The sequence below is a fragment of the Antechinus flavipes genome, chromosome 2 (assembly GCF_016432865.1).
Source record: "Antechinus flavipes isolate AdamAnt ecotype Samford, QLD, Australia chromosome 2, AdamAnt_v2, whole genome shotgun sequence".
NCBI lineage: Eukaryota > Metazoa > Chordata > Mammalia > Dasyuromorphia > Dasyuridae > Antechinus > Antechinus flavipes.
This window is the reverse complement of record NC_067399.1, coordinates 272,801,358-272,817,456: the sequence shown is the minus strand read 5'-3', so window position 1 is coordinate 272,817,456 and position 16,099 is coordinate 272,801,358. Positions and strand designations below refer to the sequence as shown.

The following is a 16,099-nucleotide window of genomic DNA, read 5'->3' as shown; positions in this document are numbered from 1 at the left end:
GTTACTATTTGCACTCAGGTCTTCTTGATTCCAAGACCAGTACTATGCCATCTTGTTACCATCAATTAAACTCCAGTGATGTAATTTCATTCCCTGAGGTGCTGGTTTGGGGAGATATTTGTAGAATAGAGGGCTTTCTCACAGCTCTCTAAAAATGAAAACAAAATCCCATGATGCAGGCAAATGCTCACTCTTTCTCCTTATAAACCCAGTCTGGTCCCTGAAGCAGGGCAAAGGTGCCCAGAAATGCTGACTAACTGCTATCTGTTAGGTCCTAAGGGCTGGCCTGTGACCTTTATTCAAAGACCCCAAGGTCTGACTCTGGAGTCTCCAGGGTTGAAAGTGAATGCTCCCCCTGGATTCCTTTTTCCCTCTCTTGAGCTTTGGGATCCAGTTTGAAACTCCAGCTCTTGACCTTGGACATTTTCATCCAATGTTCCTCATATCTGGAATTCTCTTTTTCCTCATTTCTGTCTCCCAGCTTCTTTCACTTCCTTCAGTTCAAGTTAAAAATCCCATCCTTTACAGAAAACCTTTATGATTCTCCTTAATTCTGATGCCTTCCCTCTTGATTATTTCCAATTTATTCTATATATAGTTTGTATATAATTGTTTATATGTTGTCTCCCCCATTCTCATTCTCCCCCCATTCTCACAGGACTGTGACCTTCTAGAAAACATGTACTCTCTATTATCTTTCTTTGTAGCTCTTGGAGCTTAAGCAGTGTGCCTGGCAAATAATAATTGCTGAATAAATGCTTACTGACTGACTGGCTGACCCAGGCCATGAGATCCTTGGTTTGGGAGTAGTGATGAGATGGGAGCCCTAGCCTGCCAGCTGATGCCTGTCTGGAAGCATCTGCTAACTCCTTGCAGAGTTACAGCAGGGTTTGACAGACAGTGGGGGGAGAAGGGATGCTGGTTGTGGGAGGGTTGTTCCTGGCTCCTTACTAAAATTATCATTTCAGTGAAGGAGCCAGAAAAAACTCCTAGAAAAAAAATTTTTTTCAGCATTAATCCATCTTCATGTAGGTTTGAGCAATGTAGTGTGATGGAAAAAAGACAGAGCTAGAATTGTAGCTCTGGGCTCATGTGACCATGAAGGAGTTATTTTTCATCATTAAGCCTCAGTTTTCCTCATCTGAATGATGGGGCTGCTCCCTACTCCCCAGTGCACATGCACATACAGAATAGAGGGGGCTGCAGGAAAGGTTGGAAGGGTGTCAGATACCATTTAGTCCAACCCCAACATTTTATAGAAAAGTTGAGACTCACAGACTCACTCAGAGTCCCCTGTGTAGTGGGAGGCAGGGCCAGCATTCAAATCCAGCTCCTCTGAGGCCACAGCCACAGAGCCCCTTCCAATGGACTACACTGCTTCCCTGGACTAACTAACTCTGGACTTGGGGCAAGAAAACCCAAGTTCTAGTCCTGGCTTATCTACCTAAGTGATTGGGGCATTTTGCCTCTTGGGGAATTCAGTTTTCTTATCTGTAAATGGAGAGATTGGATTTAGGTGGTCTCTACGGCTTCTTCCAGCTTTAACATTCCACCTTTCTTTGACCCTACTCAAAACCTCTGAAGGACAAAACCAAGAAAAGGACAGTTCTCAGCTTAGTGCCCAAGCCAGCCATGCTCACCCCTTCATCACTTTTCTCCTATTCTGTTCTTCATTCCATGGAGATCACTTCCCAGAAGCCTCATCTCCCTGAAAAGTCCCTCTACCTCTAAAGGGCCCTCCCCGGACTGGTGAATTCCTCCTCTAGGAACCTCCGTTTTGAGGATGCGCAAGCAGCCAGGCTTCCCTTGGCTCCCCTCCTGACTCTCCTGGATTTTTTTCCATCCCCACACTGTTCCCCCCTCCTTTTTATTTCCCTTTTATGCGCTGTCGTCACCTCTTGCTGTTGTCTTCACAATCTCTCCTAGAGCAGGGAACATATTTTTTGGCCTGCCTTTATATTCTCACTGTGCTCAGCACAGCGCTTAGCATAGCGTGAATGCTTAATAAATGCTTTCTCCCTCCCTCTCTGTATTTATTTTTCTCTATATTTCTCTATCTACCTACTTATGCATATCTCTATGAACTGTCTTTTTGTCCTCTTCTATCTCCATATATATGCATCATTATCTCTGTCTCTTCCTATCTGTCTCTACCAATCTATTATTTAGCTATCTGTATCATATCACCATGTACATATTCATGTGTGTATTTATAAATATATTTTATATGTGTATATATATATGGTCAGTATGTGTGTGTATGTAAGGGTGTTGTCTAAACAATCCTTCCCAGCATCCTCTGAGGCAGAGCCCCTTAGCTAAGATCAGAAAAAAAAACAAAACTATTTTCTTAGAAACCCTGGGTTTGTGTTACTTCCAGGTTGTTCAATATGTTTGAGCCTGCGCCAAAAATTCACCAAGTGCCATCTCTGCTCCATGTTTCCTTGAGGGGAATTGAGACATAAAGAAGATCCATCAGTAGGAAAGCTCCCTCCCTTTCCTTGCTATCGAAAGTCTCTGACATTCCCCTCTTTGACCTCTGGAATTTGCTTGCCGGAGCCTTAGAAAACTCTCTGAGCTGTCGTTGTGAGGCTGGCAGGAACCAATGGGCAAGAAAGGGGTGCAGACTCCTGGGGAGGAGAGCCTGGCACTCGAGAAATGGGATGCAGTGTGGTAGAGATCAGGCTGCAGCATACAGAGTTGCTTATTGCCTGAGGATGGAGACCAAATGACCTGGATTTCATTGGAATGGAAAATCCTTAGATGAGAAAATTTGATCATTTGCCAACAACTTAGAGCAGGAGTCCTCAAACTTTTAAAATTCTGGGCCAGTTCACTGTCCCTCAGACTGTTGGAGAGCCAGACTATAGTAAAAACAAAATCTTTGTTTTGTGGGCCTTTAAATAAAGAAACTTCATAGCCCTGGGTGAGGGGGATAATCATCCTCAGCTGCCACATCTGGCCCGTGGGCCATAGTTTGAGGACCCCTGACTTAGAGACTCAGAGAGTTGCCTTGGGACGTGGAAGAATTTAGTGACTGTACCTGGATCACACAGCCCGTATGTGTCGGAGGTAGGTCTAAGATATAAGGCCAGCTTTCTATTACATTGTGTCATGCTTTCTCTCTTATTCATTAATAAGAAAAAGAAGTGTCGAAAAGCTTCTTGGTTGTTCTTGAACATAAAGCTTGTTCAACCAACATAGAACAAAGGGATCATGATAGGTAAAGGAAATTTCACTCAAGAGATCTGTACTGAAACTATGGTTATTTCCTTGGAGAAGGACCAGCATTTGGTGGAAGATAGACTCACGAAAAATGTTTTTTCTCAAGATGATGCTCAGAACATAGAGGCCATTAAGAGTCATGGAATCACAGAGTTGGGAAGGACATCAAGAAATCATCTTATTTAGCCCTTGATTCTAGAAAAAAACCTTCCATGAACCCTGAAAAACAGATGGATGTCCGTTTTTTTAAGTGTCCGAGGAGCAGATTTATTTAAAACTGATCCTAGTGGGCTAAGCTTTTGCCTCTTTCCCTTTTTCTTTCTCCTTTTGGCTTAAGACCAGATCAAATAAATGAAATTTCAAGATAATGGGTTGGCTTAGGGAATCCGAGAAATGCCTTTATCTACTGGAGCTTCCTATAATATGCTAAGGTGAAAAGAGCCCCAAAACAGACCCAGAGACCTGAGTTCAAGTTCTGATGCCACCATTTAAAAGTAGGTGACATTGACTAAGTGACTTAACTTTTCTGTGCCTTAGTTTCTCTACCTGAAAAAATGGAGATGTTACTATTTGACCTATCAACCTCATAGGAAGGTTGTAAGGATCAATTAAAAAAACTTAATTTCAATTTGACAAATCCTATGATGAATAGAAATTGTGCTATAATTTAAAAGTGAAATATGTAAATAAATAATATTTCTAATGTATTATGTGCAATATCTTTTATATAATATATTTAATATTAAATATATTACATATAATATTATATATATATGGTTCAGCTCTATGATTTCTTTAGTGTAGGGAATTTCTGGTGAGGAGGTTCCTTCCACCCAGGCAGACTATCCAATCACCGTTCAGAAACTTAGGATCTTTGAGAGTTGCCTACGGTCACCCAGCCTGCTCCTGTCAGAGGTGGTATGCTAACCCAGGTCTCTCCAATTCCAAGACTGGTCTTTTATTCCTATACCATGGAGACCTTCTGATAAAAAAAAAAACCCTGTTATTAATAAGTATTCTGAGGGGCTCTGATCTGGAGAAATGTCTCCATAGGCTGCCTAGGCTGGTATGAATGACCGCTAGCAGCTAGCTTACTAAATATCCACTGGAAAAGGGTGGAGAGAATGTCAAGACTTCACATTTTAGGGAAGTGCTGTCAGGAAATTCCAAAGGTTAAGGATTCAGACTGACTCATCCCTGTGGCACTAACAGGAGACAGCTCAATAAACAACTTGTCTTGGAAACTTTCTGAGTCGGGTCAGAAGGAACTCTAGGACTGCCATGCTCTAAGCTTAAACCTGCTGTCTGGCATTTCCTACTTTGGGAATATTAATCTGTCAACAAAATAATGCTTTATAGTGGAAAAAGTCACCTTGTTTTACAAGGTAACAGATCTCATTGTCTATCACTCAGCAGCTGTGCAATATTGGGAAAGTCACTTAATTTCTGATTTATCCATAAAATGGGATGAAATAGTACCGAAGCTACGTGACCCTGAGTAAGTCACTTAATCCTGTTGTAAAATGAGATGGAGAAGGAATGACAAAGCACTTCAGTATCTCTGCCAAGGAAACCTCAAAAGGGGGTCATGAAGAATTGGACGTGACAGAAATGACACAATAAAAAAGCAGAGTCTGGAACACTTCTTATGCTTGCTAGGCAGATGAATCTGAACAAGACACTTAATCCTCTTCTCCTTGTACTCTTCCTCAAACCCTGCCCCTCCCTAGTCTCTCTTCTCTTCCACCCTCTTCCATGGTGTCCTCGAGAAACTTGCTCTATCCTTAATAAATATTCTTCATTCCTTAATCTCTTCTCTCTTTCCATACTGAATTCATGGACATCTCCCTTTCTCTCCTTCCTGGAAGATACTTTCTCCTTGACTATCCTCTCCATTCTGGTTGCTGCTTTTCTCATGTCCCCTGACACCCTTGGGCAGGAGGAAGCATTTTTCTCCTCCTTCCCCACCGCTACTTCCAGATTCTCTCTCATTCTGCATTCTCTCATTGGGGTATAATTCATCCCTCTCTATTACTACTTCCCCATTCCTATACATAGTCTGCTTGTCTCCCAGGCATTTTCTCCAGGAGCTCAGCACTGAGCTCATAGTTTATTTCTCTACCCCAAATTCTGCCCTCAGACTTGAGCACTTTACTGTGAACGATGCTAAACTCCCTAGCAACCTTGACCTTTCTCTATCTCTCCTTAATTTCTATATCTCCTTAACCATCCATGCATATGGGGATACATTAAGTCTCAACATTAACTATAACTTATCATCTCTATGTAATTAAGCTCTCAAATTGCCCTTTCTGATGATCTCCTATGTTTTCCTAAATTTCACTCTTACTAGGATCACAGGAACAATCCCGATCAGTCAATAAGCATTTATTAAATGCTTACTATGTGTTAGACCCAAATCCCTCTCACCATGTGCCAAGTTCAAATTCCTCTTATTTACGTCAATGTTCAAGGTATGCTTCTACACTTATTTAAACCCTCAGTACTAAGGTAGTAAGTGGTAAAGAAGATGCTGACCTGAAATGGTAGAAGGATGTTTCCTCATCTGGAAATTCCCTCTACCAGTAAAATCACAGGTCCAATGCCTATTCCCTATCCCATTGTGTCCATCACTGTAGTAAGAGCTGGGGATAAAAGAAAGATAAAAGCAGTTCTTGCCTTCAAAGAACTCCCATTCTACTGAGGGAGGGAAGATGTAAATAACTAGGTCTACATAAGATATTTAGAGTAAATGGAAGGTAATTTTGGAGCTGGAAGAAATCATCTGGTCCAACCCCCTAATTGCAGAGATATGGACAATGAGGACAAGTGAAAACCAATTAGTTTTAGTGCCACTGTTTTACAGTTAAGGGGACCGAGGCCCAAAGAGGTAGAATGAATTGCCCAAGATCATACCATTATATTAGAACTGAAATTTCAACATGGATTCTCTGATTCTAAATTTAGTGTTCATCTCCTACAGTCTTTGCACCCTGCCCATATTCTCCCAGTCCATTCCCCCACCTTCCTCTTCCCCCTCAAATTGACAACAGCCCTGTGCATCTTAGATTATGAAATCCTGAGGTCGTGATGATTAAATCATTGTTCCATTTCCAGTCTGACTTTTATGTCAAGCTCCTCCTTTCATTGTCTTGACCCCAGAGTTAATCATTTCAACTATCCATTGTCACAGCTCTTGACTTTTTGTCCACCTAGTCTAACCATGCTGACTGGGTCCACCATAAATTCGTTTATCTAATCTAATATGGTCCTTCACTGCAAGGCAGCTCCTTTGATTCTTCCTTGATCATACTCCCTGCAAGGGCTGCTAATAATAGCGAACATTTATATAGTTCTCTAAGGTTTGCATAGCTCTTAACATACATTATCTCATTTGATGCAACACTCCTTTTCTCTCCTCAAACCCCTGTGCTTCTCTCATTGTGACATCTGCTCCTACTTTACTGAGCTACAAAATATGATCATATCTCAGTCATATTTATTTACCTATTTTTATTATTAAAACTTTTTATTTTCAAAACATATGCATTTTTTGTTTTTCTTCCCAGGTTATTTTTACCTTCTGAATCCAATTCTTCCTGTGCAACAAGAGAACTGTTCAGTTCTGCACACATATATCGTATCTAGGATATACTATAACATATTTAACATGTGTAAGACTGCTTGCTATCTGGGGGAGGGGGTGGAGGGAGGGAAGGGAAAAATCGGAACAGAAGTGAATGCAAGGGATAATGCTATAAAAAATTACCCATGCATATGTACTGTCAACAAAAACTTATAATTATTTAAAAAAAGAAATGGAAAAAAACCATATGCATAATTTTCAACATTCATCCTCATAAAACCTTATGTTCCAAATTTTCCCCTCCTTTCCCTTTCCTCCTCTCCTAGATACCAGTCACATTTAAACAAACAAAAACACTTTTCTTTTAACCTTGCAATCTTCTTAAGCTATTATATGTCTTCTTTTTATTGCCAAGCTCCTAGAAAGAATTGTGAGCATATATTGTTTCCCCTTCCTTATTACCCATTTCTCAACTCCTTACAATACAGCTTTCTTTCTTTTTTTTTTTTTGAGGCAGTCTATTTTACTTTTATTATTTTTTTAAATTTTATAATAACTTTATATTGACAGAATCCATGCCAGGGTAATTTTTTTTACATTATCCCTTGCACTCGCTTCTGTTCCAATTTTTCCCCACAATACAGCTTTCAACCCTACTATTCTACTGAAATGCTCTCTCACAAGTTACCAATACTCTTTAATTTCCAAACTCATTAGACTCCCTGCTCCCGCTCTCTACACCCCTTGCTCCTCTCTCATCTGCAACTTTTGATGCTGTCGACCATCCTGTCTTCTTGTAAACTCTCTCCTTCCTAAATGAATGGAAATATTCTCCCCTGATTCTCCTACCTAACTGCTCTTCTGCTTTCTCTTTGTTTAATCATTATTCACTGGTTCTCTAACTATAGTTGTCTCTCAGGACTCTAGTCTAGGCTCTCTTTTTTATATACTCTCTCCCTTGGTGATCTCACCAACTATGATGAATTTAATTATCATCTCTACACAGGTGACTCACAAACCTCTCCATCTAACCCCTAATTTTCCTCCTGATCTCTAGTCACATGCTTATTGGACACCTCCTGAATGGCCTATCAACATCCCAGACTCCGGTACAAAAGGAAACTGCCTTTTCATTCACCCCCTTTATCATTCTCTCATCTTCTCTTCCTCTAAACTGCCCTATTTCTGTTGGACTTACTACTAGTACTTACTACTAGTCAGCTAGTATTTACTAAGGACCTACTTAATATGTGGCAGGTATTATGCTAAGCACCAGGGGTTAAAAAGAGAGTTTAAAAAAACAACAGTCCTTGTTCTAAAGGAATTCACAAAGAGGGAGGCAACATGCAAATAACTATTTATGAATAAGATAGTTACAAAATCCCCCAAAGAGAATGAAAAAAGCTCCTTATAGAAGGTGACTTTGAGCAGCACTAGGATAACACTGAGTACAGTAATAATATTGTACACTGATCAACTGTAAAAGACTCATTTCTTCTCAGCAATACAGTATTTCAAGACAATCCCTAAGGACTCATGATAAAAAATGCTGTCTACTTCCAAAGGAAAAAACTGATGGGGACTGATTGCAGATTGAAGTGTACTATTTCCCACTTTATTTTTTCATGCTTTTTTTTTTTTTTCCCCTTTTGGATATGTGACTAATATGGAACTAGATTTTGCATGATTGCACATGTCTAATCTATATCAAATTGCTTACCGCCTCAGGGAGAGAGAGAGGTGGAAAAAATTTGGAGCTCAAAATTAAAAAAAATATATTAGAAATTGTCTTTACAAAGTTACTTTTTTCAGATTGGTTATGATCACGTGTAAATCCTATGAAATTCATTCAAATGCAGAGAGAGTACAAACAATATCTATAATTTTAAAAGAAATATTTTCCCACCCTCATTTTGTATATTTTCCCTTGCCATCACTGTAATACATGCAAACTTTGTTGCTTCTATTCCTTTATCTTTGCCTGTGGTATATTCCATTAAATTATTTTTACACAGTACTGCCTGAGTCAGAAATACAGTAACTTTGAAAACAAAGATCAATAAAAGTATTCCCCCCCAAAAAAAAATAACCCCTCCCCTATTATTTTTACATGTAATTGAGAAAAATTTTTTAAAATTTAAAGTAGGACTTTGGCTAAGACATGAAGGCAGGCAAAGGAAATGCGGTACAGGATGGTAAAAACTGTAGGAATGGGGAGAAATAGTGTTTTGTTCAGGAAATAGCAAAGAGCCCAGTGTTACTAGAATCATAGAGTATAATAGAAAAATGGTACATTGGAAAAAATAGGAAGGAGACATGTTGTGAAAAGGCTATGAAAGTCCAATAAGAAGGGCAGCTAGATGGCGCAGTGGATGGAGCACCAGCCCTGAAGTCAGGAGGACCTGAGTCCAAATGTGACCTCAGACACTTAACACTTCCTAGCTGTGGGACCCTGGGCAAGTCACTTTAACCCTAAATTGCCTCTGGGACAAAAAGTCAAACTGGAGTTATTTGGTCTCACAGGTACTAGGAGAAGACAATTAGATTGCTCAGTGGATATAGCACTAGACCTGGAGTCAGAGAGATCTGAGTTCAAATTCAGCCTCACACACTGACTAGCTGTGTTACCTCTCTTTGCCTGGAGAAGGAAATGGCAAACCACTCTATCTTTGCCACGAAAGCTACACAGACAGTAAGGTCCATGTAGTCACAAAGAGTCAGACGTGACTGAACAGCAACATGGGCACCAGGGAGCCACTCGGCTTTGCAAGTTGGGAGCTTTTCCACTCCTGGATTCAATCAACTTCCAATTCTACCTCCACAATCTCACTGACATTATTGACATTCTTCTCATCTTCTCCTCTCAACATTGAGATTAGGTTCTGATTCCCCTTCTCCTGGATTGCCTTTATATATATATATATGTATATATGCCTAACTGTTCTTCTTCTTCTGATCTCTATTCTCTCCAATCCTTCCTCCCCCTGCAAAGTCATTTTCCTATGGCACAGGTCTGACCATGTTAATCTTCTGTTCAAAGAGATTTAGTGATTTATTTTGGACATGGCCTTCGATTCCACTGGTAGAGGAAACTCCCTCTATCCAGGCAGGTTGGCGCCTGTTAAATAATTTGTAGTCTTGAGAGTTGACTAGAACACTGGAAACATTAAATGCCTTGCCCAGGATAATGCAGCTAGCGTGACTCAGAGGTAGCATTCAAATCCAGGTCTTCCCCATTCCAAGGCAGAGATAGCTCTCTACCTATTAGCCCATCCTCCCTCTCCCCATCAGATTCTAAGTGCTTGCCACCAGAATTCTAACATAATCAAATCCCCCCTGCCCATTTCTTGCTTTCTACAACTTCCTAAATCTTCCATAAAGCCAATGGCCCCATTCCTGTCCACGCAGGAGATCTTGGTCTCTCCAACCACTAGATTCAGGGCCCAGATCCCATCCTGTGAGCTCGTGCATGTACTTCCTCATTATGTGCTTCTAATTGGGAATGTAAAACTGATTTCAATGTTTCCCTAGCTGCAAGAGGGCAGAAACACAAATCTTGCTTGACATGCTTGCTTTGAAAATATGTGATCAGGAGGTCGGAAATAGTCTTGAAAAATCAGACCTTGACAATGTACCCCAAAGCGGATGGGAGAATTTGACTTATTTTTAAAAGCTCCTCAAGGCTAGTGAATCTTAGCCTCCCAGGAGTCTTGATCAATATTAACAATCTCTTTTTTATTTTGAACTCAACTGTAGTAGGAGGAGGAAGGAGAGGAGGGCAAACTACTTCAGTTGGAATGTTCAAGAGACCCTTGATTCCCAGTACAAGATGTTGTCATGAGAGTTGAAGGTCATGTTTCTTGTGGCTTGTCACCAAGATGCAGATATAGGAGGTTCCCAATATGGCTTCCCAAAACCCACTCCTTTAAGAATCCTAGTGCTTGGAGCAGCAAGTAGGCACAGTGGATAGATCTCCAGTCCTGAAGTCAGGAGATTCTGAGTTCAAATCTGGTCTTACACACAACTTACTTACTAGCTATGTATGTGATTCTGGGCAAGTCACTTACTTAACTCCAATCCCCTCTCTTCCCCCCCCCCAAAAAAAAAAAAAAAAAAAAAAGAGTCCTTGTATTTGGAAAGCCTTGGAAAGAGTTCATATACTCTACCCCCCAGCCTTGGAGATGAATGTATTCTATTCTTAGAATCATAGTTTAGAGCTGAAAGGGACCTCAAAGATCACCTAATTCAATTCCTTCTCCCATTTTACAGATTGAAAATCATCCCCAATAGACAGGATTAATCCGCTTCTTAAATGTCTTCTACAGTCTTCCATAATAAATTGTCCAGGCCTCTCACAACACCTCCCATCCCTCAGGCTCTGAAATCTCTAGAGGAAAAGCCAGAATAATAATACAATAATAATAGGTGACATTTATAAAGGGCCGTTGTGAAGATCAAAAGAGATGATCTATGTAAAGTGCTTTATAAACCTCAAATGTCAGCTATGAATATCATATAACACTTTAAGGGCTGCAAAGTACTTTACATACATTATCTTACTTGACCCAGTAAGCTAAAAGCTATTATTATCCCAATTTCATAGGTGAGAAAGCTAAGAGGTAGAGAAGTTAAGGGGCTCTCTGAATCAACAGGGAGATTTGTAAGGATGGTTACAGATGGTTATGGCCTTGCAGGCCAACAATTATAGATTGTGTCCTGAGGGTTCTAGTCATACTAGTCAGGGATGAACCTTCTTAGAACAAACCAAAAACTTCAGGTCTCTCCCAAGATCTCCAGGTTAACATATTTCTTCTCATTGCTATTCTTCATATAGCATTCCATTGACCACATCTTCATACTCATTTCCCACCTCCACACCTTTGTCCTGATCATCCCCCATGCCTGCAATGCACTTCCCTTGACTATAAAAATCCCTAGGCTCCTTTCAGACTCAGCTCAAACATTGCTTTCGTGAAACTTTTTTCTGATTCCCCGTCCACACCTGGGCCAATGGTTTTCCCCACCATTTCCTGTTTAATATACTTATATATGTACATATTGTGCACCACTATGGAATATAAGCCCTTTGAGGGCAGAGACTTTCACTTTCATCTCTGAATCTCTAGTACCTTACAGAAGGCTTAATAACATATTTGTTGAGGGGCAGCTAAGTGGTACCACTGACACTGGAGTCAGGAGGGTCTGAGTTCAAATCCAGTCTCAGACATTTACTAGCTGTTTGGTCTATAGCAAGTCACTTAAGCACAGTTGCCTCAAAAAAACATTAAATATTAGTTGACTGATTGATTAGGTAGGTGATTTGGGGTGGGGGAATGTTCAGAGGAATAGGGGTCCTTTAAAATTCCCTGTGTCTTCAAGGAGACAGTGACCTTAAGACTTCAAAGAAATAATGTTAGCAACATTATGAATTGTTAGTACTAACAAAGTGCATCAAAGTTGGCAAATTCTTCACGTTACCACCTTTGGTCCTCCAACAACCAGGTGAGTGGCTGCTATTATTATCCCCATTTTGTACAGAAAGAAACTGAAGTAGTAACTTACCTAGAGTTAAGTTACTAGTGACTGAGGAAAGATTTGAACTCAGGTTTTCCTGACTACAATTCTATCTGCTATGTCCACTAACTTCTGAAGGAGTTGGACTCAATAGCCTCTAAGGTCTCTTCCAGCTCCAATTCTGTGATTCTATAAACCCCTCTATGTCTTGTGTGTTCCACTGGGTCTGATTCTTTGTGATTCTAATTGGGGTTTTCTTGACAAAGATAAAGGAGCAGTTTGTCATTTTCTTCTCCAGCTCATTTTGCAGATGAGGAAACTGAGCAAACAGGATTAAGCAGCTCATCCAGAGTAAGATACCCTGCTCTTGGGATACAGTGCCTTTATTCTTGCTTCCCCAAAGGGCACCCACCCCTTGATCCAGCTTCTAGGATACTGGGCATCCCTTGGAGACTGTAGTCTCTGAAAAATTACAGAAAAGAGTGAATGCTATTGCTGAGTCTGGCACTTTGAGGTGAATAATTTCAAAATTCGAAGAATTTTCTTGGGCCTTTATTTCTCCTCCCCTCTCCCTACAATGGTCTCTGTGTGAGCTGAATGGCCAGGGACACAGTCTCAGTAGTATTCATGGAGACCCTGGATAGAAACAGTTGCATTTAGCAAAGCTTGCTTATATTTTCCTATGGAATCTTTGAATATATCTTTGCACCTCTCCATATTTTTCCTCACCTTCTAGACTCCAAGGTAAGAATCACTGATCTATAATTTAGAGCTAGGAGGGACCTTAAAAACCATTCTCCAACCCTCTGGTTGAACAATTGAGGAAGCTAAGGCAAGGGCAGCTAGGTGGTTCCACAGCGTATGGAATTCCAGCACTGGAGTCAGAAGACATTTTCAGGAGTTCAAATCCAGCCTCTGATACTTGGTTGTATGATCCTGGGTGAGCCTGTTTGCCTTAGATTCTCATCCGCAAAATGAGTTGGAGAAGAAAATGGCAAACTGTTCCATTATCTTTGCCAAGAAAACCCCAAATAGGATCATGAAGAGTCAGCCCAACTGAACACATCAGACATTGAGGGGTTTATAGAATCACAAAGTTGGAGCTGGAAGAGACCTTAGAGACCCTGAGACCAGCGCCTTCATTTTACAGATGAGGAAACTGATTCTGAGAAAGGTTAAGCTGCTTGCTCAGGGTCACCAGCTGTGAATACCTGAGGAATCTTCCTGATTCCAAGGCCAGTGCCCTATTCCCCCATGATGACTCTGAAATTACCTTGTAATGTGGCCCAGAACCCATCTCCCACCTACCTTGCTCTTTGCAGCTGGGACTGGCTTGCTGTTGCCATCAGTAATAAACATGCTACGGAAAAGCTTATTCTTCAAGCCGCTTTCTTGAGTCTTGGGGCTGGGGCTGCCCTCCCCAATGGGCCTGACCCCAGCTGGGCCCACCAGGCAAGACTGGGGTCTTCGGTCCTCTGAATTCTGCCTCCCAACCTTGCCACCTCTGCTTGAGGCAGGGCAGGGGAGGTCCCTAAGGATGAACTGGGCAGGCAAGAAGTAAGCTGTAAGCATCGCTGAGCAGCTCCTTGGAACTCTGTGGGCCCCAGGGATTGGGTTTTCATCACCAGCCCATTAGGCTGGGCCTGGTCAGCTTGGTATTCTGGCCACATCATCTCTCTCCGGCCTGCTTTGGTTCCCCCATTGCAGTTGAGGTAGATACCATAAGGGTCAGCCCCCTCAGGCTGGGGATTTTGAAGGTACATGTCTGTGTCTGGGCCCCATCGTTCATCCCCCAAGAGCCCCAGTGACTGGGCTCTCCTTCTGCTGGTGGGGCTCCGACCCCGAAGGGTGTTGGAGCTGATGACAGAAAGCTTCTGAATATCATTGAGCAGCCCAGAAATGTAGCCCTCCACTTCAATGGTGCTGCCCCGGACCACCGTCTGTCAGGAGAGAGAAAAAAAGAGGCAGCATGAAGGCTGGCGCTTGGAGGAACAACGCAGGGCAAGGATGGCATGAGACAGGGAGAAGTTGGAGGGAGCAAGCAAGGGAAGAGGCTGTCAGAGAACCAGACCTCAAGGAGAACTGAGAGGAAAGCTCGGACTTTGAGGAAGAACACTTGTGGAAACCAGACTCTAGCTTCCCACCCTTGGTTCTCCTCACCAAGCTGGTCTGGATTTCACACTGGAGGATCTGGGTTCAAATCACAGTTTGGTTACTGATTCTGTGATCTTAGGCAACTCTCTTACCTCTCTGTGCTTCGGTTTCCTCACCTCCAAAAAGAAGAGGTTGGATAAAAATATCCTGTGAGGTCCTTTCCAGATCTAAATCCATAATGTCAAATCAAATACTCTCACCTCTTTACTCCTGTTCAGTCATTTGCTATTCAGTCAGCTATTTGCCTCAGTTTCCTCATCTGCAAAATGAGTTTGAGAAGAAAATGGCATATTGTTCCCATTGTCTTTGCCAAGAAAACCCCAAACAGGATCATGAAGAGTCAGACCCAACTGAACACAAGACATTGAGGAGTTATAAAATCACAGAGCTGGAGCTGGAAGAGACCCTGGAGGCCACTGAGTCCAGCTCCTTCATTTAAAGATGAAGAAACTGATTCTGAGAAGGGTTAAGCAGCCCCATTTGGGGCTTTCTTGGCAAAGATACTAGAATGGTTTGTCATTTCCTTCTCCAGCTCACTTTACAGATGAGGAAACTTTAGCTCTCCCGATACTATTGAAGAGAAACATTTCCTCCCTCATCCAGGAACTCTTTTCCTCAATTCACAGAAATGGGAATTCACACCCACCACCTTCCCAATCTTGAGAATATAGAAAGTAAGCTCAGCTTCTTCCTGTTTTTATAGCATCCTTCACAACCCAGGCTAGTGACACACAAAAAAGGAACCCTCAAAAATTTAAAAACAAACACCCAGGGGTAATGAGGCTACTCTATAAGGGAGGAACTAAGCTTATTTGTTTCCATACTGTTAAATAAATGTGAATGATGTTAGGGCTCTCTAAATTTTGGTACCCTGTAGCAAAGCTCCAGTTGCCTTAATCTAGTTAGGTTTTAATTTTGTTTTTAAACCCACAAAGAAACCATAAGTTAAAAGCCATTTTATTCTTGGTTATAGATTAGTTCTGAAAGATTAAGATCAATTGTAAATACTTTAAAGGCAAAGATTATCTCATTTACTTTTGTTTTACTTATCTTTACTTATCTACCTGCTGCCATCCCCCCACACCCTCCACACACATGGCACTAGGCAGTCATTTTGCATACAGCAAGTGCTTAATGAGCACAAAGTGCATGCCTATCTCACAGCCAGTAGTGAAGATCAAATGAAATGCCAAAAAATAGAGAGCTTTGTTAACTGCAAATTTGTTATTGTTGAATCTTTTGAATCATTTGAGGGTTTCCCTGGCAAAGATACTGGAGTGGTTTGTCATTTCCTTCTCTAGCTCATTTTACAGATGAGGAAACTGAGGCAAACAGGGGTAAGTGACTTGTCCAAGATCACACAGCTAGATCTGAACTTGTTTTCCTGACTCCAGGTCTGGTACTCTGTCCATTGTACCACCTAGTAGCAAAATTTAATGATAAAATAACTAATAGAGAATTATGTTTTACATGATTGTATATTCATAACCAATTCAAAAATTTTACTCTCTTGGGGGGGAGGGAGGGACAAAGGAAGTATGGAGAATATTTAAACTCAAAAACTTTTTGAATAAATGTTTAAAAATGTCTTTACATGTAATTACTATTATATGTAAAAAT

The 16,099-nt window shown here is 41.2% G+C and overlaps 1 protein-coding gene across 1 annotated transcript in view; it reads right to left on the bottom strand.

Annotated features, from left to right (window-relative positions):
- The window catches only part of PAK6 (p21 (RAC1) activated kinase 6), a 59,295-nt gene that overhangs the window by 11,436 nt on the left and 31,760 nt on the right, over nt 1–16,099 (bottom strand). The window contains 2 exon segments of the mRNA XM_051977069.1: nt 13,634–13,842; nt 13,845–14,265. Coding sequence (XP_051833029.1) covers nt 13,634–13,842; nt 13,845–14,265 — 630 coding nt within the window.